The 22,964-nt window shown below is 43.2% G+C and overlaps 2 protein-coding genes across 5 annotated transcripts in view; one reads left to right on the forward strand and one right to left on the reverse strand.

Annotated features, from left to right (window-relative positions):
• Positions 1-2,677: 2,677 nt before the first annotated feature.
• On the reverse strand, positions 2,678-9,040 carry ccnk (cyclin K). Of its 2 annotated transcripts, none has more exons than XM_084953960.1 (11): positions 8,907-9,040; positions 7,903-8,135; positions 7,477-7,558; positions 7,259-7,390; positions 5,634-5,739; positions 5,489-5,546; positions 5,184-5,353; positions 4,887-5,095; positions 4,741-4,771; positions 4,425-4,496; positions 2,678-3,965 (listed from the first exon to the last, which is right to left on the reverse strand). In XM_084953960.1, exons 1-11 carry the CDS (start codon positions 8,913-8,915, stop codon positions 3,451-3,453), a joined length of 1,617 nt encoding a protein of 538 aa, XP_084810086.1. In that variant the 5' UTR covers positions 8,916-9,040; the 3' UTR covers positions 2,678-3,450. The 2 variants fall into 2 exon arrangements, with proteins under 2 accessions (XP_084810086.1, XP_084810085.1); XM_084953959.1 differs by having other exon boundaries at positions 7,903-8,138.
• Positions 9,041-12,793: 3,753 nt separating this feature from the next.
• The window catches only part of bcl11bb (BCL11 transcription factor B b), a 36,282-nt gene continuing 26,111 nt past the window's right edge, over positions 12,794-22,964 (forward strand). Inside the window, exons 1-2 of one of the 3 annotated variants that reach the window (XM_084953026.1) lie at positions 12,794-13,684; positions 20,859-21,242. In XM_084953026.1, the coding sequence (XP_084809152.1) occupies positions 13,621-13,684; positions 20,859-21,242 (448 nt within the window). In that variant the 5' untranslated portion in view covers positions 12,794-13,620. The remainder of the gene's footprint in view (positions 13,685-20,858; positions 21,243-22,964) is intronic. The other 2 variants (XM_084953025.1, XM_084953024.1) reach the window with 2 other exon arrangements.

The raw sequence follows: 22,964 nt of genomic DNA on the forward strand, positions 1-22,964 counted from the left end.
TGAGATAGAGATGGGAGCGCAGTTGGTAACTGAATGGTCACGTTTTAAACTCATCAGACGGATTTCGTGTTATTAAAGTTGTCTGATGAGTTTGCCGAGTGACTCGACAGCTCAGGCTCTCCCATCTCTAGTGTTATTTGTTCCAAATTAGAACATTTCTGAGGCTACCCGTTTGTCCACCTTGGTACTCTCAATTAAAGGGTTAAAATATATAGATATATATATATATATATATATATATATATATATATATATATATATATATATATATATATATAATAATAATAATAATAATAATCAAAGTCTGATTTTTTTTTTTTTAAAGTGTCCTTTTTCTAGGAACCGATTTGAAGCCATTATACAATTTTGAATACTTTATATATGGCAAATGATTTGAGACGTGCCACACTGTTTTCTTTATTGTGTTTTAATTTGGACCCAGCTGTATATTTGAAAAAAAAAAAAAAAGCATCTGTAGTGTTTTTTTTTCCTGCCTATATGCTAAAGCCACAATACAGAAACCTAGAATCTACAGTGTAAATGTCTATTCCTTTAGTAACTAGCATGACTGGAACCTCTTTTCGTGGTTTCACCAATAAAGGTGAATATTTCGCTGGTGAGACCGAAAACATGAAATAGTCCACTTTTAGAAACATTTGGAAGAAAATAAACAAGTTGCTTAATGATGTTGTGAGCGGCTCTTTATTTAAGCATGCGCTACAATTTTATTTTTTATTTTTTCACTAGCTGAGGTAGGCTGCCCTCTGGTGGCGGAACAGTGGAAATAAAAATGTAAAACCAAAAACTGGAATGCGCACCACTGGCCAATTTATTAGGTACCCCTGTTCCCTTCAAATGTGCCTTCATTCTTGGCGTAGTTTTAAAGAAGATGTTGAAAACAAAACAGTGATTTTGGTCCACGTTGGCAGGATAGGGTGACACAGTTTCTGCACATTTACGGTGAAAAATGGACATGTAAGTAAGTAAAGTTTATTTATATAGCACCTTTCACAGATATGTCACAAAGTGCTTTACAAGGTAAAAACATAATACAGTCATAAAATACATCATAAAAACCCTGGTCTGCAACAATACTCAGACAGGCTTTTAAATGTGGCATTTAGATGATGCTCATAGCATATAGGTTGTGCTGGATCAGGTGACCCTGTATCCTCCCTGCAATAGGTGTCGGCTGCTGGGGAATTCCCATGATGCACTGAGTGTTTCTTCTTCAGTCACCTTTCTCACTCACTATGTGTTAATAGACCTGCACTGAATCATACCTGTTATTATCTTCTGTCTCTCTTCCACAGCATGTCTTTATCCTGTCTTCCTTCTCTCACCCCAACCGGTCGCAGCAGATGGCCCCGCCCCTCCCTGAGCCTGGTTCTGCCGGAGGTTTCTTCCTGTTAAAAGGGAGTTTTTCCTTCCCACTGTCCTACTTGTTCATAGGGGGTCATATGATTGTTGGGTTTTTCTCTGTATGTATTATTGTAGGGTCTACCTTACAATATAAAGCGCCTTGAGGCGACTGTTGTTGTGATTTGGCGCTGTATAATATAATTGTATGTTCAGAGATGCTCTTCTGCATACCTTGGTTGTAATGACTGGTTATTTGAGTAAGTGTAGCCTTCCTATCATCTCAAAACATTCTCCTCTGACCTCTGACATCAACTACGTATTTTTGCCAAGAGATCTGCCGCTCACTTTCTTTCCCATTTAACTTCACCAGGTCATCATGACTACGTCTATCTGCCTAGATGCGCTGGGTTGCTGCTATGCGATTGATTAGATATTTGCGTCAATAAGCAGTTGAATGGGTGGACTGAAGAAGTGGGGGAGTATCATTTTCACTGCTAAAACCGATTAGTGGAAAAGGTATCTGCTCATCTGTCTGTATCCTGGCCTCTGTTCATAAACATTTGACTGGTGGAGATAAGGAGGAACATGAGCTGGTGTGTAAAGGATGGGAGAAATCTAAGAAGCAACACCTTCTCTCTTCACACAGACCCCATTTTCAGCTATGAAGAGCAGGTGACGAGAACTTTTCTTACACCTAAACCAAAGCACAGAGTAGTCTAAGGCAGTTTTATACAGAAGTGCTCAAAAAAAACTGAAATCTACACTTGCAAACTGTCCAGTGTTAGTTGTGGTTGATCTGTGTGTTTCCTGCAGTGCAAGGAAATAAAAGGTGCTTAAAAGTAAGCTGGTGGTGCAGCGGTTAGCACTGTGGCCTCACACCCAGGTTTTGCTTGTTCTTCCTGTGTCTCTTTTCTCAGAGTACTTAGATTCGCTCAAAAGATGCTATTTTTTATTTTTATAGTTGTTTTTGTGTGGATGTAGGAAAGTTGTCACTGTGTTTACCGATGACCTGCCCAGGCTGTAACCTTCCTCTCTTCCAAAAAGCAGTTTTCCATCCTTTTAACTATTAAGTGTTCTGCATGTGTGTTCCCACTGCAGGAACAGCCACTCAGAGGTACCTTACCCAGAGGAAGTACTTTGCTCTGCCTTCTTTGGTGAACTTTTGACTCTTTTTAACTTACGGCCATAAAAAGTACCATTTTTAAAAAAAATAGAAACAAAGCAAAACCCAGATAAAGAACAGCTGAAGTCAGTTTTTCTTTTCTTCTTTATTGGGCTTCTTAGACCAGTGACAGTGAATGAGGAAATTAAACCCTTTTAGTTTTTAAAGTTGTTTTAATGTTTACTGCTCTGGGTGCAGAAGCGGATGAGAAGATGGGTGGTGACATGAGGGGGGAAAAGCAGCAGAAATGTCTTGCAACACTACCTCAGCATTATCAGAGTAAAATGTAAAAAACAAAAACAAACCAAAAAGCGCTGTTTAAACCACAAAAAAATATACAGCATGTGTCTGTTCAAGTCTTTTAATACGACAGTCCCACAACATATTCAACCACCTTAAGATTTTATTACACTGCTCTCAGCAAAACAATGGGAATGTGGAGAAGAGAACACAAAGTGAAGGGAGGTGTATTCAGGAAAACCAATAAAGGTGACAGAATAAAGGAAGGAACACAAGACCCAACCTTAGATCCACTCAAAGGCTGAATGAAACTGGAACATTTCACCACCCACAATTAGTGAGAGTGCATGTATGACAACAGAAAAAAACTAATAAAAACAATGACTGGACAGTGTTTCTTATAAGCTCCTGGAACTGGGCACTGTGAGTACCTATCCTGTACATATTTGCTAATTTGTTAACCTTCCTATCACCTCCCATAACAATACTGTCCAGACCTCACTTTATCTTTAAAGTCCATTTACCTACACGCTTTCTTTCACAACCCTGCACCTCTCCATCAGAAGTTCTAAGTCATGAAGAAGCTCCGCTTTTCGTGTTTTGCTCCAAGATAACAAGATCCTGGTTGTTTTTATTCGCCCCAGTTGTGGCTCTGCACAAGCTCAGTTCACAGACTTATCACGTTCTCATCTCATCCATGCGCCACGGTTCATAGGCATACCAGGCGGAGGGGGCAAGGGCACCTGTGACTGTCCTGGAGGCACTGGAGGTGGAGGAGGGTACCCAGTGGGTGGAAGGGCCATCACTGGTGGAGGCACGTGGCCTGGTGGCATGCGTGGAGGCGGTGGCGGGGGGTAGTTGTTGTAGACCGGTGGTGGATAGGATGGTGGCAAGCTGGGTGGTGGGTATGTGGAGGGAGGAGGCGGTGGGCCAGGAGGAGGTGCTGAAGGTGGTGGATAGACGTGATACATTGGGGGTGCGTAGCTGGGCGGCATGGAGTAGGAGGGACCCTCAGTCTTCATCATGGACTGTAGGCTCTGGTAGCCTTCACCGGACATATAAGAGCTCGTTGTGGACATCAAGTAGTTGGAAGGTGGTGGAGGAGGAGGGCGGTGGGGCAGCGGAGGAGGCTGGTGTGGAGGTGGAGCCTGTGGGGGAGGAGGAGCTGTTTCATTTCCTGGTTCTGCTTCTGCGGGAGGAGCTGGAGTGAAAGGACAAAGTAAAGAGAAACGACTTGTTAATAAAAATCAGCTTCCCTACTGCAAAGATCTAAAATGAAGCTCTCCATTCTCAGACAGTGAGCACACGGGCAGACCAAAACTACCAGGCTTAGCCACATAGGAGGTCTCATTATGAGGCTCAAGCACTAATCAGATTGGTCTGGGATAGGTTAGGGGTATGCGTGTCTTGGGAAATAATGTCCAGACGAGATGTGGTTATGTAAGCAGACTGAAAGGACTAACGACTGTGGGCTGCTTCTAAGCTCGAGCTGCAGGCAGGGGGTCCTGGCTGCTCATTATTGGTTGCTGTGGTGGCGCATGCTAACATAGTATTAAGAGGACGCCAGCACGTAACGATATTTTGATCCAGCTCTAAATCGTTTGAACTTCTTGGACAGTGTAAAGAATGCAGATGACGTAAGCTACAGAGTCACGCTTACCTGGGGGAGGCTGCGTTGTGGGTAGTGGAGGCATGGGGCTCTCCAGTCGAGGAATCTTTGATCCAACTTGTTCTGTGAATTAAATAGAAGCTTTTTAAAACAAAACAAAACTGTAACTGCGTAAGCAAATGCTTCTGTGCTCCTGGATAATCATAAAAACCTCAACCCTGCCAGGAAAATCTAACTGCCGTCTTTCATCTTTCTCTAAACTGCTCTTGGTTGACATTAATTTGTTGCTTTCTTGGAGACATTTCAGTTTCATTTCATCAGATTTTAACAGCTTTAAAATCTACCTAATCATTAATAAACATGTTACCTGGAGCCTTTGGTTCATCTTTGGGGGACGTCTGTAACAAAGAGGAAATAAAATATGAGCCCCGTGCATGAATCATGTTAAACACGAGCCATATATCATCAGTTGTTTGACAGCAGTTGTACAGCACAGGTTGAGTGTATACTTACATGTGAGCGTTTAAGCTGGCGTGACGGGCTACCACCCTGAGGGGAAGTCTTTTTTGGTGGTGGGGGAGGAGGGTTAGCGGCTGGCGGTTGTCCCTGTGGAGCTGGAGGAGCAGAGATTGGAGTAGCAGGTGCCCTCTCCTTCTCCTGCATCTGCTGAGGGATGGGTTTGTTTCCCTGAGAGTACAGGTCCAGGATCTGGTGGCAAATGTCTAGAAGGCAAAGACATGTTTTTTTGGTGAAGACAAAAAAAAAATACAAAGGAAGAGGCTTTAAGTGGAACGCCTTTATGCTGAGTACCTTCAAGTAGCTCCACTGGAACATCCTGGACAAACTGCTCCCACCAGCGGCGTGTAGACTGCTTGTTGGTCCATTCCTGGATGTCGAATTTGCACAGGCGGCCAGCCAGGTACATGACAGCGACCGCGATGATCTCTGGCTCCCACTGCAGAGACAGCATGGTGCACAGGCTGCAAACGACACGAGAGGTGGTTTGAGTTTTTGCCCGTTGAAGCACCAGGTTATTGTGACATCACCATATAACTTTGCATTCCTTACAAATGAAAACTAACCAGGCTGTAAAACCTGACGCACAAAATCCTCACCTGTCGTTGACAAAGGTCCAAGCCATTTGCAGCACCTTGCACACTTTATTCTTCTCCCCTGTAACATGAAACAGATCAGAGTTTGCCCACAGGACCGTCATTTCTCACGCTCTGTGGAGCTGATGTCATACTTATCCTATCTCACCTTTGAGCTGCTTGACATAGCGCAGCAGGAACATGTAGGGGTGCTCCACCTGCAGGTCAAACTTGATCGTCTGGAGCAAAATTCTCTCCAACACCATCACCTCTTCCTGTTAAAACAAGCAGGCTAATTAAAGGCTTACTGCTGTGTCAAAATCAAAATATTTGTCAGAGTATCGTTCTTCCAAAAAACACCCTGCTCGTAAATGTGGAGGCAGTCTCTAAAAACGCTGTAGGTGCTGGAAATACTGCACATGTTAAAAACATGAAAGCTCACAACTAGATTGCATGTGTGGTCGTTTTCTCTGGATGTGGCCATTCGTTTTGGCAATGAATGACAAAAATTCTCCTTTTAAAAAAATGTAACAATAATATTGTCTTTTGGAAAAATCCTAATTTTAGTGGCTTAACAAGAAAAGTTTCCATTACCTTTACTTCCAATTAGTAACGATAAGCCAGATGAGAGTCGAACAGCTAAACTTTTCATTTAAAAACACTTAAGTAAGAAAGAAGCTGATGTACAATTCTGACTTAATGACAGTAGTTAAGCTACTAAAGACTGGTGAGAAAAGCGAGGACACTGATAGTGGCTTATAACTAAAAGGCTGATATCCAAATACCACTGAGGTATTTGGTATGACTGCAAATGATTGGCAGTAAAAGCCCTCAATAAGTTAAAGCTATTGGACTAAAGGCTTCAGCTCAACTGAGAAAAGCACTCAGGCTCAGGGCATCATGTTTTGGGAGAAACTGGTTAATTCTAGCATGATGCTAAATAAGCTAAAGAGCGACTTGGAAAGCAAAGAAGCCGTTGGTAAGATGCTTGTGCCGCTTCATGTGAGTGCTGTAAATGTGTCTATCAAAGTGACAAGTTATAAGCCAGGTCCAGATGTCACAGATCTATCAGCTCTATCAAAAGTACTCAAGGTCAAGTTAAGTGAAACAGAGGCTACGTCATGCTAATAGATATTTTAGCTCGCCAACTGGTAAGAGGAAAAAGAAAATCTTGAATGTTGAGAGGGAGTTCTTTGTTTTTAATAGCAAAGACGTGAAGCGGCATAATGACATAATCATATTCCACTGCATTTACAGCTTGTTCTTGTTTGGTTTTGACCCCATGAGAGCTGCTGGTTTGATTACTGTCTCTGTGAGTCAGGGCACATAAAGCTGTGTTGAGTGACGCTCTGATGACCTCGCCGATGTGTTTAAAGAATGAGTCATGGCTCACTGTGGTATTACACACCTAATGTACCAGCTTAAAACTAAAGAAATGTAAGCGTGTTTGAGCAAAGCTTTGTATGCAAGTGAACACAGACAGTTATTCTAATAAAAGCGAGGAATAAAGGTTTGTTTGTAATGCAAGCCTGCTTCACTTACAGGCAGCTAAGGTAAATAAAAACCCTGATCACTAAAAAAATAAGTAAGGAACTTTTTAGGTTATTGAAAACTTCAGTTTTACCAGGACCTCATTTATTCAGACATTAGTCACGCTGTTATTATTGTCATCTGCCTGTATCACAGTGAGCGCTGTGACCACTACACACTACCTGTTTTTAAACAGACCCATTCTGCTTCTGCTATCACAAGTGAAAAACATCTCAAAACAAAGGTCAATACAAGGAACTGCACCTTGGGATCATCTCCAAACTGGGCAAACTGCACATCATTCAGGAGGCTACGGGCAGTTTTAATGATATCTTTGCACTTCTTTGGGGTTTCCTCTACTTTACCAGCCAAGAAAAGACAACAAGCTCCCGTCACCTGTCGAGACACATATCACACCATTACAAACATCAGGTCTGCTTCCAGGAGTGAAACAAACACAGACCACTATCAGATTTACTTACATATCTGGGAAACTGCTTGAAGGAGTGAAACATGTAGAAGCGGTGGAAATATATGATGCCCGTTGCCAGTGTGTCATAGTGTCTGAATGCAGGTCAAGGACTCACAAAGACTATTAACGGTCATTTGCAAAATATCAGCTTTAACATGTGACTCTTTAAATTAAAAAAAAAATTTTTTTTAATAATGCTTCCACAAACATCATTATATATAAGTATATCAGACAGACCCTGTAAAAATGTTCACATTCACATCAAAGTAGGTTCTGTGAGAAAGGACAAGACAGCCATAAAAGGCGTTTTCAGATGTATTGCTTTTTAAAATCTTTAAATCTTTAACTATAAAACTGAAGCATGCGGCACTGATTAATCTTGTGACCCTTTCTCTTGTAGCTGTAGCAATGAATCTATCATCTAAATCAAGGATACAAGCCAAGTCGGGTCCCCACGTCGAATATGAAGCGAGCCCCTTCTCTGCGATACCGGGCCTCTGTGCCAGGGTCCAGACCCTCAGACTGAGAGGGCGTGTGGGCTAAATCCTTCTTGTCCCAGTACCAGCATGGTTTTATATGGTCCAAGATTGCCTGGCCCGTCATTGACGAGTTTTCCTTGGATTCCTTCATTGATTGAGGAGAGGCGGTGGATGGACCCGCTGTGCTGGACTGCTGAGATAAAAATAAAAAGGATCATCACTAAGGGCAGCAAAGCATTAAATAGCATAGCTTACACGAGTAAATATTTACGTTCAGGGAAAGAGTACCACAAATCCTGTCTCTTTCTTAAAAAGGATCTGTCTATAACCTGGCCACCAGTGTATTCTGTGTAGGCCATCGTTTTATACACACACTCAGGCTTATAAAAAGTGTAATTATCTTGTAGTCCACGGTGTGAAACGCTAAAGAGCAGTAAACATTTCTGAGCTACACTGAGCTCCAAGTCCAGGCTCGTTGTAAACAAATAGATGATTAAAATGGATTCAGACAGCAACATAATATATTTCTATAATTTTCACGGATCTGTGAATGTCGGCTCCCAGTGTGCATACAGCAGCACAGCAGAATCAACAGTCGAATTTAGACACAGCGAATAATGCTTTGCAACGAACCCGCTACTGCTGGCACTGTTAGCTGTGATGGTAACTTAGCTTCGTAAAACTAAAAAAAAGCAGCTAGGGGCGGAGATTAGGGTAACACGAGCCACACACTCGAAGCGGCTTAAACGCACCGACAGGCTAACATCTATGAAACACTCAAGCTGAGGGCAACCAACGCTGTCACATCAACAGGGCCACTCTGCACCAGCCTCGGCTAGCTAAACCTCGGCTAGCAAACTTGCTCCACTCGGTGTAACGCCGAAGCTTCCGACATGTCACAAGTAGTTCAGAATTCAGCCTCTTCATCTCCCCGCCGCTTCCAACGAGACACAACTCTTACCTTTAACATGTAGACGTCCGAATAAATCGCCTAAATCAGGCAGTTGTATCAATAATCCACAGTTGATCACAATAAGTTGGCTAACAAGTGAACAACAGACCCCATTGTAACAAGGGCACCACCATTTTGCGGTACGTCAGACCATTGGATGACGTCATCACGCAGGCACTCAGGTACACGTGCTCTCGGGTCACATTTTTCTTTCCATTTCCACTGCTAAATTAATTTCATTCGTGTTTTGAGTCTATCTAGCGCTGCTGGAAACAGCCCGAATTTCCTGAAAACATTTTAAATTCTTATATTCTTGATAATAATCTAAAGGATGATATTCCCAATAATATCCACTAGAGGGAGACACAGAATCTCTCTTGGACTTTGGCGGTCAGCATTGACTTAGCACTGACCAAATAGTTTACATGTGCAAATTACAAGCATGCAAGCAAATATTATTTACATTGTGCTGAATAGTCACCTGCAGCAGTGAGTCCTGCAGCAGGTAACACCCAAAACATAGAAATATGCTCCTTACAAGAAATATCACTCGATGTAGCAGTAGCAGGATGTATAAGGAACCCAATCAAACAAGTATGAGTTGTGACCAGTATAAATGCGAATCTGCAGGTAAGTTAAAAATTTAATCAAAAAGAAAAAATGACAAGGTTAAACACGTATCATACATAAACTGAAGCAGATTTTCCTTTGTCCTTTGATACCTATAGATTTTTATACATCTGTATGTGTTACAAACATACTTCTGATGCACAACTGGATCTAAGAGTAGATGAGTTTTGCCGGTGTTTGCCTGAGAGTGCACATACTAAAGAACACTGAGTCCAAATCTACTCTGTCTGACTCCCTAAAATAAACATCACTGGTTTATTATACTGATTAAACACAAGAAAATCACTCATTCTTTTACCTCAGTGCCGGCGTTATCTTCTATATTACTCGTGAGTTATTTATATCTAATCAAACAATACGTACACGTTTAAATTTACCTTAAATATTGGTTTTGAGCTGTATGCACAGAATGACGATGATATTAATTAATACGCAAAACAATATATGCACATGAGATTCAAACTGCAAATAATTATCATGTATTATCTGTCGCTATGGCTTCTGAGTTCAAACATGAAGGTTGTGAGACAGGACAGATTATGAAAGTTTACCACCTCATCCTGCTGCAAAGGAGAAGGCGAGAAAAGGGACTGATTAGGACCAAAAAAAGACGTTTTTTGTGGCGTTTATTGGTAATGGAAACTTGCTATCAAATTAACCAAAAAGGAATTTTAAGCAGGAAAATGAAAATATTAGAAAAGTAATTTTCCTTTAGGCTCCTGTTGTTGACATGTGAAAGGTGCAGCATCATCTGTGCTTGTTTAAATGTCACTGCATAAGAGCGGGGCTTGCAAGTAACATCTTGTGCCCTCTGCATCCCCCTCCCGCCCAGTCTCACTTCTGAGAAAAGCCAGCATTGAATCATTTACTCCGTCCAAATTAAAATTCGGAATCTGCATGCATTATATATTCACCCCTGCTCGGACAAATCCTCTTAACTGTGGGAGAAATTGTCAGGATGTGTCCTGTAGAAAAGTAAGAGCCTTGTCTAGTTGTATTGCCTGTAGCAAGGGAGCATCTCAATCTGTCACTCAAATCCACACACACACACACACACACACACACACCAGCCACCGTAAATCAGCTTATGAATAATATATACTTATACTTTCTTTATTAATATTAAACATTGCATAATGAAGCGCCGACTATAAGCAAATCCCAGAGCAATATTCATATTACCCCAGCTCTCCTGGAGTGGACCTTTCATTGTTTATGTCAGCTCTGTCACGCTGTGGTTAAACGCATTGAAGCGACTGCCTCCAAAGGTCTGCACACTTAACCCTAAAAACTGTATAAAGTGCAGTTTCCGTCGTGTACATTAGTCTATTTTAGGACTATATTAATGTCTTTGTTGTATTCTTTGGAGAGTAAATAAATGGGAGGGACATGAAAAATGGAAGACGTAAGGGATGCAATGATGGAGGTGACCCAGAGTCAAAGCCGGGTGAGTCGTGTGTCCACGCAAATGCAGAAGCTCCTAATTTTAAAAAAAACTTTGTTATCGGGCTCATTATTTTAATGCTTAACTGTAAGTTACAAACAAGGCAGATCTTTCTAAAGTCAGTAGATTCTGGAAAAAGCGATTGCATGTCAGCACCGTGGCCCCTTGTAAGTTGGACAAAACTTTCACATCTTGCTTGGATGTTGCCCCATGGTGTGTTCAGGTACCTCCTCTTGAGCGACCGCACTTAGCATGAGAGATGCATGTCTCCTTAGAGGCAACATTTGGACTTAAAACCTTTCCTGTGTCCACAAGTGGGGTATTTGTGGTATGTTGGCCCCATGCAACCCAGCTTTAAACTGCCTTTGCCCAGAGCCTGCAGTTACAAGCTATAATGGAGACATTGATGTATTATTGAGAAACCCATGGGTAAGGATCAAGGAGCTGCTCGCAGAGAGAGAGCTAGAGAGAGAGAGAGCGTGTGTGAACTCAGGATAATGTTTTCCTTCAGCATTCAATATGTCCGCGACTGCTGTTGCTCTCTTGGCCCGACGCGGAGTCGAAGACACTCCGTGTAATATCACATATCGAATTTATGCGCTCCAGTCAAAGCAATATGCTCGACAACATGCTTGGCCTATCTGTGAAAGATAGCTGTTGTGCCGTAGTGTTTCCACGTGGCGTCTGCTGAGGTTACGTCTACTTGAGCCAGAGCTGAGATGACATTTCATTTATATAAATAATTACTGTCCTGAAAGTCCCCTAGGCCTGCCCCGAAGCAATCAAACTTCTAATGCTCTTAAAATTGCCCACCATGTTTTATTAATGGCGGGCTGTAAAATGTATTGCTATGGCTGCACACTTCTCTGCTGATCTACGAGGAAACAGTGTCAACTTTAAACGGCCGTGTGAGGCTATTATTTTTATTCGACAATGTATTTCAAGCAAATTACGGCACGGCACCACTTTGGACTGTATGGTGTGGTGGCATTAGAGCTGTACTAACCTGTATCTCAATGCAGACCCGTACGTGTGCAATGACTCTCTCTCAGACGCTGAACTGTATAAATGGCAAATTAAGGAGGCTTCATTCTAAAAATAGGGATGGAGTTTAGTAATGCTGCATTAAGGTATCACCGCCTAAACAGGTTCTCCAGACTGTGCCAACAGAGGGTACTGTTGCCTCACAACATATTTAAATGATCCCCAACAACAAAGCTACAGCATGGGTTTTCCACCCTCTGACTCAAATGTGAGTAAATACTACATGTATGGTGCCATGCGTCCTGTGCATTGCTTCACCGTTTACACAGCCGACAAACGCACAGCAACACAAAGGATTAATTGTCTAAATTAAAGGTGACCCTTCATCCAAGTTTGACTTGGACCTGATCGAGGTGTTTGCTGTTCTTGTTTTAAGATCATTTCCATCTGGCGTGCCTGTGAGGCTTCTGTAAGCAATGATGATGAGGTGGTGGTGGTTCTAAATAGGTAAAAGGTGAAATGATCAGATTGATTTACTTCATACTATTTGTGATAGAATTACCAAAAAGAAAAAAGAAAGTCAAGGTGAATTTTGGCTGCTAACTTGACACTGCTTCCAATAGCCAGACATGAGCGTGTCTGTGAAGTAGCCACTGCTGGTGGTGGAGCTCTGGGGAGCCACTGCTGGTTGCCCCCCGCAAATTGTCTCTGTGTTGTCTGCCGTTCACACCTCTGTAGTGGCTGATGTCTTGGACGCACTTAAACTTGAATGAGGCAACACCAACCACACACACAAACACACACACATGCGGGGTCGCCCCAAACAGGGCATGTTTCGTCGTGTGAGCTGCAAAGACGGCTCAATAGGAGACACTGGAGCTTGTTGGAAGGAGGGGAGGGAGGTGTCTCTTGTCCGTCTGCCCGCCTGCGCGCTCTCTCTCTCTCTCTGTGTCGCTTTCTCTCCCTCTCTCAATCAACGCGGCTACTGCCACGAGAGCCAAGAGTTGCCGTTTCTGCGCACCGATGCCAAAACGCGCGAGGGGAGTCAGTGCCAAAGGGTCATTGTAGCGCGCCACTGCTGAGATGGAAGGACTGTAGGGAATCGTAAACTAAAGAGCCACCATTTGAACCCAGATGATATAATTATATCATTAAAATTAAAGAAAAGGAGAGGAGTTAAATAGGTGACAACATCCATCACTGGTGGAGTGCTCCGTAGGCTACTTAATTTGTCACCGCGGTCGCTGCAGAAGCGGACAGTCCAGGATTTTTTTCCCTTTTCTTGTCCTTTTTGGTTAATCTGCAAAAGCTCACTTTACCGGCGCACTCATTAACTCATCGGTCGTCTGCAGACGCTTCCTTGCTAAAACTACACTTTTTTGGCGTCCTTAATCCAAGTGTTGCTTCCTCCGAGGCGCAGCAGGACACCGTGGACTGAGCGGTCCTCCATCCTTATCGCGCTGCTGTCCGACTGGTGATCTTTCCAAAAGAAAAAAAAAAAGAAACAAAAAAAGACGAGTTCCAGCTAAAGACTGTGAAAAGCAGCAGGGGAATACAAAAGGGAGCGGGAAGTCGGGGACCTGTGATCCAGAGAGGACCGACACCACGGTCCAAGCCGACTCCAAGTGCCGTTCACCGGGCGATGCCAGAGTAGATGCCGGGGCAATGTCCCGCCGCAAGCAGGTGAACCCGCAGCACTTATCGTTGACGCACAGGGAGACAATACAAGGTGAGGTTAAAATCTTTACACGCTCATCACTTCCTTTATCGTAACATTTACTGCTTTGCAATTTTGTCAATATTATTATTTAGCCCGATTCGGACTTTCGGGCCAATATAAATAAATAAACAACTAAAAATGATTAATAACGCACTTTTCTTTTTAGTAAAACACGAAGACAGCACGTTGGTTTCAGTGATTGCAAAAAATGCGCCGAAAAAGAAAAAATAAATAGATCATGTGATATCACTAATGCACAAACAATAAAAAATAGTATACCGTGCAGCTGCTTATTTAAAACTAAACTTTTAGACTCGATGCGAGTGACTGCATGGCTTCTAAACTATTTTATCATTTGTATCAGTGTAAGTGAGACCGTTTTTACATGCGCCTTTTTCGGCTTCAGTGGATTTTACTACAAGGGACGATCCTATGACAGCTACAACTGGGGTGTCTGCTTGATTGTGTGTGTGAGTAGCACTCACACACACACATAGAGACACACACACACACACACACACGTGCACTGAGGTTGTACTCTAACAATTCATATTCAATTTTACGTTTTCTCTTCTCCCGGGATGTGTCACATTTGCGCGTGGATACTTTGTTAAACATTTCCACAGAGGGTGAGTTTGCACGATTAAAGTTTTTTTTCTTTCTTTTTTTTTTTTTTTTTTTAAAAATAGCCTCTTTCTCTTTCTCTCTCACTTTTTGTCACACACTCTAACATTTTGGCACAAAGCATCAAACTTAAAATGATTTGTTTTTTTGCGACACACCGGCCCACAAGAAGAATATTTAAGAATGGAGCAGGGCACGAAAATAAACACACACACACACACACACACACACGGGGAAGATCACTATTTTTTTGTACTATATTTGCTAATCTTATTATTACGTGGGCCACATTTTAGGATCCGTAGGGTCACAACTTCTTTTCACGAGTGCGGCAAAAAAAAACTGCGCAGGATTTTTCCTTTTTCTTTCTTTCTTTCTTTCCTTTTTTTTTTTTTTTTTAGGGAGGCGAGCATATGATTAAAAAGTCTTATAATCCAATTTCAAATCAATTATATCAATCTAACCTTCATCTCCCAGCGCTCTGCTGTGCCTAAATCCAATTTCATAGAGGCCTAATCTGGGTAATTCATTGCAGAAGTTCATGATGTAATCTTTGGCCAATCTGTTTTGCGTTGAAAACGGTTAGGTGCATTCCGTCCCACCCGACACATTTAACATTTAGACTCATCACTATTCACTTTGGCACTCTCTCATTGACTTTCCCCTCTGAAGTTTTTTTTCTTTTTGTTGTTGCTGAAATTGTTTCGCCAAATTCAGACACAGAGAGCGATCTGAGAGACACATCCAGATATAAGCGGTGGGTTTTTTGTTAAATTAATGGAATTATTTTTATTTGTGATAACGTGCAGCACCACGTTAAGCTGATGCTTGGCTATGGTGCAGCTACTGATGTGAAGGCTGATTCTCTCTGTTGTCGCTCTGGCTGTCTGATAATTAATTCAGGTGGAGATGATTTCAGCCCCAGTCGTACATTTTTTCGACTGAACCGAAAAACAAACAAACAAAAATTTGCAAAACTTTGTTTGCACCTCAGGCTCTGCTTTTGTGTGTTTGACACTTAATCTGGATAAAGTGTGTCTAACAATTGCAGCTTTTTTTTTCTCTTTTTTACATAACATCCCTCTGTTATTAGTGAACTCATACAAATTAGGCTAAAATAATATTTGCTTCTGCTTCTGCACCTGCTGAATGTCATTAGGCTGATAATTAGCTGTCACAGATCAGCTTTCATTTTCTTAATTTCTCTGTCCAAGCTCTCAAGCTGCGCTGAAATGTCCCCAGGACTCATTTGCTCTTGCCTGAAGCTTTAAATGACTGGATTTAGAAATCTTTTTAATCATCTCTGGCCTGGTCTTTAAAAACAAAAAACAAAACTTGCAAGTGTCACAAAACAACTTAATATCTGTAAATGCTGACAAATGTTTTGGTGCTTAGCCTAATAACACAGGAGTGGTCGAGTACAGGGTGGAGGAAAGGAGGGGAAATGTGTGGAGAGAGGGCCTGGCTCTCATCTTCTTTCAGTGTCACCTACTAAAAAAAAATACTCCAGCAGTGGCAAAGACCTGAGAGGCTCAGGCTCAAGAGGGAGGACTTGGACCTGTGTCCACAACTCAGGCTGGAGGACAAAGAGGGGCAGTGGGAGGAAAGCCAACTTGTTATTTGATTAAGTCAACACATGTACAGAGATACTGCCAAAGAAAAAGAAAGAAAGACGGGAAGAAAGAAGTACATTTCTGAAAAAAGAAAGTTTGATTTTAATATCACTTTGCAGCTCGACGGTTTCACATTTTCTGTATCGACTGTCGAGACCAGTCACGGCGTATCTCTTTATAAAAGTAATGATATTTAGCTTCTGCAGGGCACCAGCATTCATCAAAACACATGTCATGGCTCACTGTAACAGAACACAGCCTTGTGCCAGCTGCAGGCCTACAGGTCATGCACTACTTATGAACAGAACCTGAATATCTGCATATTTCTGGACAGGCTTAGCAGAAGCCTGTGTACTTGCCAGGCCAGACATCTAAAGGGGTGAACAAGCGACTGTAACTGCAGTCGAGGCACTCAGTGCGCAAGTATGCAGCAAGGAAGGAACACGCTGACTCTATGTAGACTCTGCCTATACTGTGCAACTGCAGAAAGAACCACGCTCAGAATACATCAGCACGTATCTGTTTATGCTCTCACTGTGACAAATGCAGCAGGCCGATTCAGTCGGCGCAGTTTATAGTTCATTCTCGGTTTCCTTACAGGGAAATCATCCCTATAGGCTTTTTCAGGCTCGGTGATTCAGCTTCGGAGTCACATCCGTGACAAAGAGAGACCTGTCACACAAATATCCTTATGAATTAGTCAAATTAATGTGGAACGACTGGCGTTTAGCATCCCAGGTTTGCCCCCCCCCTTCTTCAGAGAGTGGTGCATTTGCAATCTCGAATCAGATTTATTACTGTGAATTCTTCTCTGGATTCAGCCGTGGAAACGCCTCGTGATAACTGTTTACCCTCCGAATTGGCATGCTACTTGTGAAACAGTTAATGTTTTCTTCTTTATGCACACCATATGGCTGTCAAATGATGGGGAGAAACCCACCGTACGCAGTCTTACACCACAGTAAATATGCACACACATTGTGGTAACCGGATGATAATCTCACAGGGGAGATGACTGTTGAGCGATTTATGATTCACTGCGAGGCAGTGCTGCAGTTTGTTCGCCGATTTTCCTTCTATATTTCAATATTATCGAACACGTTTAATCTCTTTTGCAATGCTTATAAAGCGGCTTTTTTTTATTATTATTATTATGATATCTCTAAAATTGTTTGGCAAATTTGATTTATATCACCAAATGTCATGCCTCAGAGGTTGCAAGTCATTTATAGCGATTTAGTGACAAGTCACAGTCAGCTGCAGTCGTATTTTGCTCACTTTCAGGCCTGATAATCTAAGATTTATGATAAGAAATAGGGCTGCTACAGATTAAATGGTGATATGATAATGAAACACACAGGCCTGGCCTTTCACAACGCACACTGTTGCAGCTCTCCTTGGCAATCGCTGCTGAGAAAAAAGGGGAGAGGCTAAGCGAGGCCGCTTGTCGTTTGAATTTTTGATTGCAACCATCTGCGTTGTTGCTGGTGTCATTTATTTTCAACGACAGCGTGAATCTTTCCCAACTTTCCCCTTTGGGGGTTTCTGTGTGTGTGCATGTGTTCTCAGCTCAGCAAAATGGAAAGGGGGAAAACAAAGAGAGGGAGACAGGTCTGAACCCATACGCTATGGCCGACTGTCATACGAGTGCCCATGGCCTTCCTCTGCCTTTCAACTGCCGAACAGAGCGCGCAGCTGGTATTAAAGTGTTGTGTAAGACCAGCGGAAAATAGTTCCGTGGTTTTCTGTTCTGACACTGCTTCTTCGGGGCATTTCGTCAAATTCAAATAAAAAAAAGAAGAAAGAAAATTGTGTCTTATCCAAAAAAAATTGACTCCCCCCCCCCCCCCCCCCCCCTCCTCTCCTCCCTTTATTCCGTTGGGAAGAGTAGAACTTGTTTTACCGTGATGTCAAATTTCCTTGCTTTTGCCCTCACCTCGGGCACAGTGAAACTGCGAGAGAGTCGTCATGTATAAGAACATATAAGAACAAACACAATAGTTGAGGATTAGAAGGACTTATAGGTGCAATTAATGTCTGAGGACATGACTGGAGGCCAGAGTCCTCCTATATGCACTCTGGCAGGTTTCACCCACCTAGCTGGTTTCACCCAGCCGCTAACTTTTTACCAGTTTAATCACCGCTCGAGCATAGCCAAACTACACGGGATCAATTTCAGCATTTGCACTTAAAAGTATCTGAAAAATCCCAAAAATATTTTTTTATTAAGTGTTTTCTGGCCAGGCCTTTGAACAGCTTTTTTTGACCTTCTACAAAGATGGAAATTTTGGTGAAAGAGGCCCATTGTCTTGAGCTCCCATCTGGTACATATTGTGCAGTGGCTGTGTGCAGCAGCAGCAGCAGCAGCAGCAGTAGTAATAGTGGAGTGAATGACTGACTCTCTCCTCATCAAACTGATAGGGGGTGCTCTAAGGCTGCCTCAGTTAACTCACACTCGATAAGGCAGAGTAGCAGGACTGTCATAGGGTGAATATAACTCCAAGTTTATATGTGTGTGTATGTGAGAAACACAGAAGAAGAAGAAGAGACAGAAATAAAGTATGTGTGCTATCATGTCAGACAGCCCGGTTTCATTGCCATCATCACGCCTTCTCCAACGATGGCATGTTTGACAGCGTGTCAGCTATGCTCCTTTACCTATCAAGCTTGTTCCTCTCACATAGGAGTTTATACTGAGGAATTAGACACTGTCTGTCACCGTGATCGGCTACATTAGTCTGTTATTCTTTCACGTTTCCATTTTGCCGTGCTCGTGTCCAAGATTTTTTATTTTTTTGTACCACCCTCCCGCCCCGCAAGCATTCCACGTTTGGTTCCTTCTTGCACACATGTTTTTCTCACACAGGTGAGCCTCGGGACAGATGAGTGCGCGGGTTTCAGAGAGGGGTGCGGTTTTCAGAAGATGTCCGACTGATATTCCAGATATTCACAGTCACGGTGCCAACTCCTGCTAATTTACTGCTTTCAGCCTCAGGCCGTGTTACTCAACCATAGGCTAACAAACAGGCCTTTTCACTATTTGTCTCTGTCTCTCACAGGGAGAGAGAGTCGAGTTCAAATGCCCAGGTGTCTGTCAGCTCGCTGACTTGTAGTTGTCTTTTTTTTTCTTTTCATTTTCGCATTTCTCACACGAGGATCCGTGCCTCATGCCACCTGTCTTCTTTCTTTTCTCTTTTGTTTTTTTTTTCCCAAAGTAAAAAAAAAAATTAAAAAAATAACGTTAGCAGAAAGATCTCCTGCACTGTCCTACTTGTATGCATTGCACATACATGCAGAGTTACATTGCCTGCGCGAGCGAATCATGGTCACAAGCTGTGAACTGTAGGTAAATATGCGGCTGTGTTCCTTCTTTGCCGCCAAAAGATTATGAGATGGAAATTATTTGGCGGGCATCCAGGAAGCCATCGCCATTTAGAGAAAAGATATTTGGCATCGGATCATCACTCCAGGGTGGAATGAGAGGACTGGAAAGTGTGTATGAGTGTATACGTGGGCGGATGGGTGATTTGGTAAAGGGGGTGGTGGTGGTGGTGGTGGTGGGGGGATCATAGTTACAAAGAAATATTTGAAAATGATAAATAATAATAATAATAATGATAATTTGGTGAAAAAAGGGATGCGTTAGTATTCATCCCCAATCCTGCCCGAGTTTAAGCATTATGACAGCGATGCAATGCTTCCCTGACAGTGTGAGATGGCTGATAAGAAGGTTTAGGATCTTTGGTCTGATAAATACAGCAGAACAAAAAAAAGAAAAAAGAAGAAGAGAGCGAGAGCACACACCCTCTTTGTCTAATCTTTGCAATTATTAGGGTGTCAGGAAAAGAGAAAAGGAGGCAAAGAAGAAGGGGTGTAGGGGGAGGGGTGTGGGTAGGGGGGGAGATACGGGCGCTAGAAGTGGAGACGCAGCAGACAGGCAAGTGCTGCTATGCTTCTCTCCCAGGCATCAACACCTCTCCCTGGGTACCCGCTCACTCAGACACGCCTTCAGTCTCTGGAGCTTCAGGTTTCCTCGGGGCTCTTTAGAAGAGGACACATTTCCATACTGGTGCATCAGGGTAGTGTTTTAAAATGTAAAAAACAATGGAGGTTGTCCATGAGGGATTTACGTTAAGCTGAGGGACAGAGTCTGCGCCATCGGGGAGGAACAGAGGGAAGAATGTGTAAATGTTATTAATGACCGTGTCAGATCTGTAAAGAATGAGATTTACTCTCTTAACGGGACCCCGGGTTTGGCTTTATAGATTTTCTGTCTGTGGAGAATACACTGTTCAAACTCACCTGATCCATTCATGTACACACACGCACTTAGACACTTTTTTTCCTCTTCGCTCTCCTTTTAATTTTTCTTCTCGCTGTCTTATTCTAGGATGCACACAAACACGAACACTCACACGCGCACACACACAGGGTGGTGGATGTGGCCTACGTTACTCTACACTTTGTTCTGCACAAGCTGGGGCTCCCGTGGTGTAGGGAGCCGTCTAGCTATGACAGCTTAGTGCAGCAAAAGGCCCTCACCGGAAACCAAGCCTGCACTGTGAGATGAATAGCTTCCTGGCCACACACACAATCACACAGGCTGATATGCACACAGACACACATACACGTGGAGTTTATGTGTTGGGTGCAGCCCACGCAGATCTCTCACGGATAAGCAGTGCAGGTGTTTGCCTAGGCGAAGCAACTTAACAGCGGCGTTGTTTCATGCCATGAAAGTGACACACAGTTGTGACTGTAATGATCATCTTGTGTGGTAGGAAGAGATGGCTTTCATCAGGTAATGGTTTCAGGGATAACTAACCTCGCTGGGTGTTTTTTTTCCCTTTACCTCTCTATATTTGGCTCTAACTATCTTACTCCTATCTTTCTTAAAATAACATCACTGACTGACATCTTTTACCTTCCCCTTCTTATTTCGGCAGCAGAGGCCAATCATGACTCAGGGGCAGGATCTCCATCTCCTGAGCTGTCCACCCCGAGCCCTCGGAGGAGAGCATCTGGAGAGCATGACCTCTTGACCTGCGGCCAGTGCCAGACTAACTTCCCTCTGGGTGATATCCTGGTTTTCATCGAGCACAAGCGCCGTCTGTGCCGGGGGCCCATTGGCGGACTGGGGTCCTTCTCCAAACCTGGGGCAGCTGGCGGGGTTATGGGCCTTCCCATCTCTCCGAGGGCCAGGTCACTGGAGCTGGGAAGAGGGGCTGTTCCGGTGGAAGTGGGCGTCCAGGTGACCCCAGGAGGGGAGGAGGATCAGGCGAGGAGGCTGACCCCAGCCAAAGGGATCTGCCCGAAACAAGAGAGAGGAGGTAAAGAGATTGTAGCGCACCAGTACACATCGAGCCCATAAACACAGAGGTCGGGAAAGAGCTCTCTTGTCACACAAGAGGCGCACTTACATAAATGAGCATTCACATCCACACATACAGTTTTATATCTGTGACTTCAGAGGACTTGCTGTCGACTTGCTTTCATTTTACTACACTTACCCAAACCTTAACCTGCTGTGTTGAAAATATCATGTTTTTTGTCCCCGTCAGTAAGACACTTGGCCTATCATGGCAGAGCAAACAGATTTAGGTCCCCACAACATGACTAATACCTGGATCGGGCACACGGGCACACACACGTCTCTCACCTGTCCGAGACAGATAGCTCTCTTTAAAGAATCCCAGCTGTTTGTTATTTTGACAGTGGCCTTCAGGAGGGATTAATGTAGCCTGAGATGATTTTATTAGAGTGAGTGAGAGCTGCACTGTGTGTCTATTCTGCTCCATTTTAAGTAAAACATCACACACACACCAGAACACACACAAACATACACACGGGCACACACACACACACACACACACACACACACACACACACACACACACACACACACTTGCAGGCCTCAAGGACTTCTTCAGCTGAAACCAATTGTGAAAGAAGGTGATAGAGGAGCCGCCCCCAGAATGTGTGTGTCTATTTGTGTGTGCCTGTATTTTTTCCTTCTTCTTCTTCTTCTTTTTTTGAGTGCACCTCACGTGTCTGAACGTTTGTATAGAAATCCTGCAGCATATGAAGAGGTTAAGAAAGCTGATTAAAATTCATCTGTGTGCGTGGTGAGGAGAAGGGGATTAATAAAGCAGCAAGGCCGTTCATCTGGCTATGAGGGGAAGGGAAAGGCGGAGGGGTGGGGGGCAAGGCCTGGAGAGTGCCAGCGCTGGAGGGAAACCAATTCAAAGTTATCAGGAGAGAGACAGTCACCATCACACCCGAGAGCTGGGAAGGGTATCCAGGATTACACAGACTCCAGTAGAGTCAGAAAGGGCTGGTTAGAAGAGGGAAGATGGCTTCTTTGCGAAAGTTACCGAGTAGAATTACATGCGAGATTTTGCAGTTAATGCAGGAGCCGGTCAGCACAATGTTATATTGTTACGTCCTCGTGTAACAAGTGCTGTGACACACTAATTTATAATATATTTACACACATGTACAGTAGAAGCGACGGTGAACTTATGACAGCAGAAAGTTGATTTCAAGTATCTGATCCCAAACTTGATGAGATTCAGTCACCACAGTTACAAACCAGGCAGGTGGTCAAAATGCAGAGAGGCAAACCTGAGTAAACCTCACTAAGTTTGTAACATTATTATTATTTTTTTTAAAGATTGTAGCAACCGAGCTGATATGTGAAACAGTATCTTACCCAATAACCTCACTATGACACTTTAGAGCTCCACTGGCTGCTGTCATTTGACAACCACACCATATTTACAGCGACTCTAACCTAAATTGGGTGAAAGACAAAACACAACTCCTATGAGAGAGAAGAACTGCAAAGACATGCATGCACGGTTAGTGAAACCATCAATGATGCACCACTATCACAGTAAAACAGGATGCTGCATCACATACAGACACCACAACGGCCAAATCAATGTCATTATGAGAGCAACGAGTACAGGGCTCACAACAATCAGTAACTTTTACAGACGCAGCAAAAAGGCAAAGACGCCAGGCGCAGAATAGCACACTCGGCCGTAGCA

Source organism: Perissodus microlepis, chromosome 15 (genome assembly GCF_051167445.1).
Source record: "Perissodus microlepis isolate ML-2025 ecotype Zambia chromosome 15, ASM5116744v1, whole genome shotgun sequence".
NCBI classification, from domain to species: domain Eukaryota; kingdom Metazoa; phylum Chordata; class Actinopteri; order Cichliformes; family Cichlidae; genus Perissodus; species Perissodus microlepis.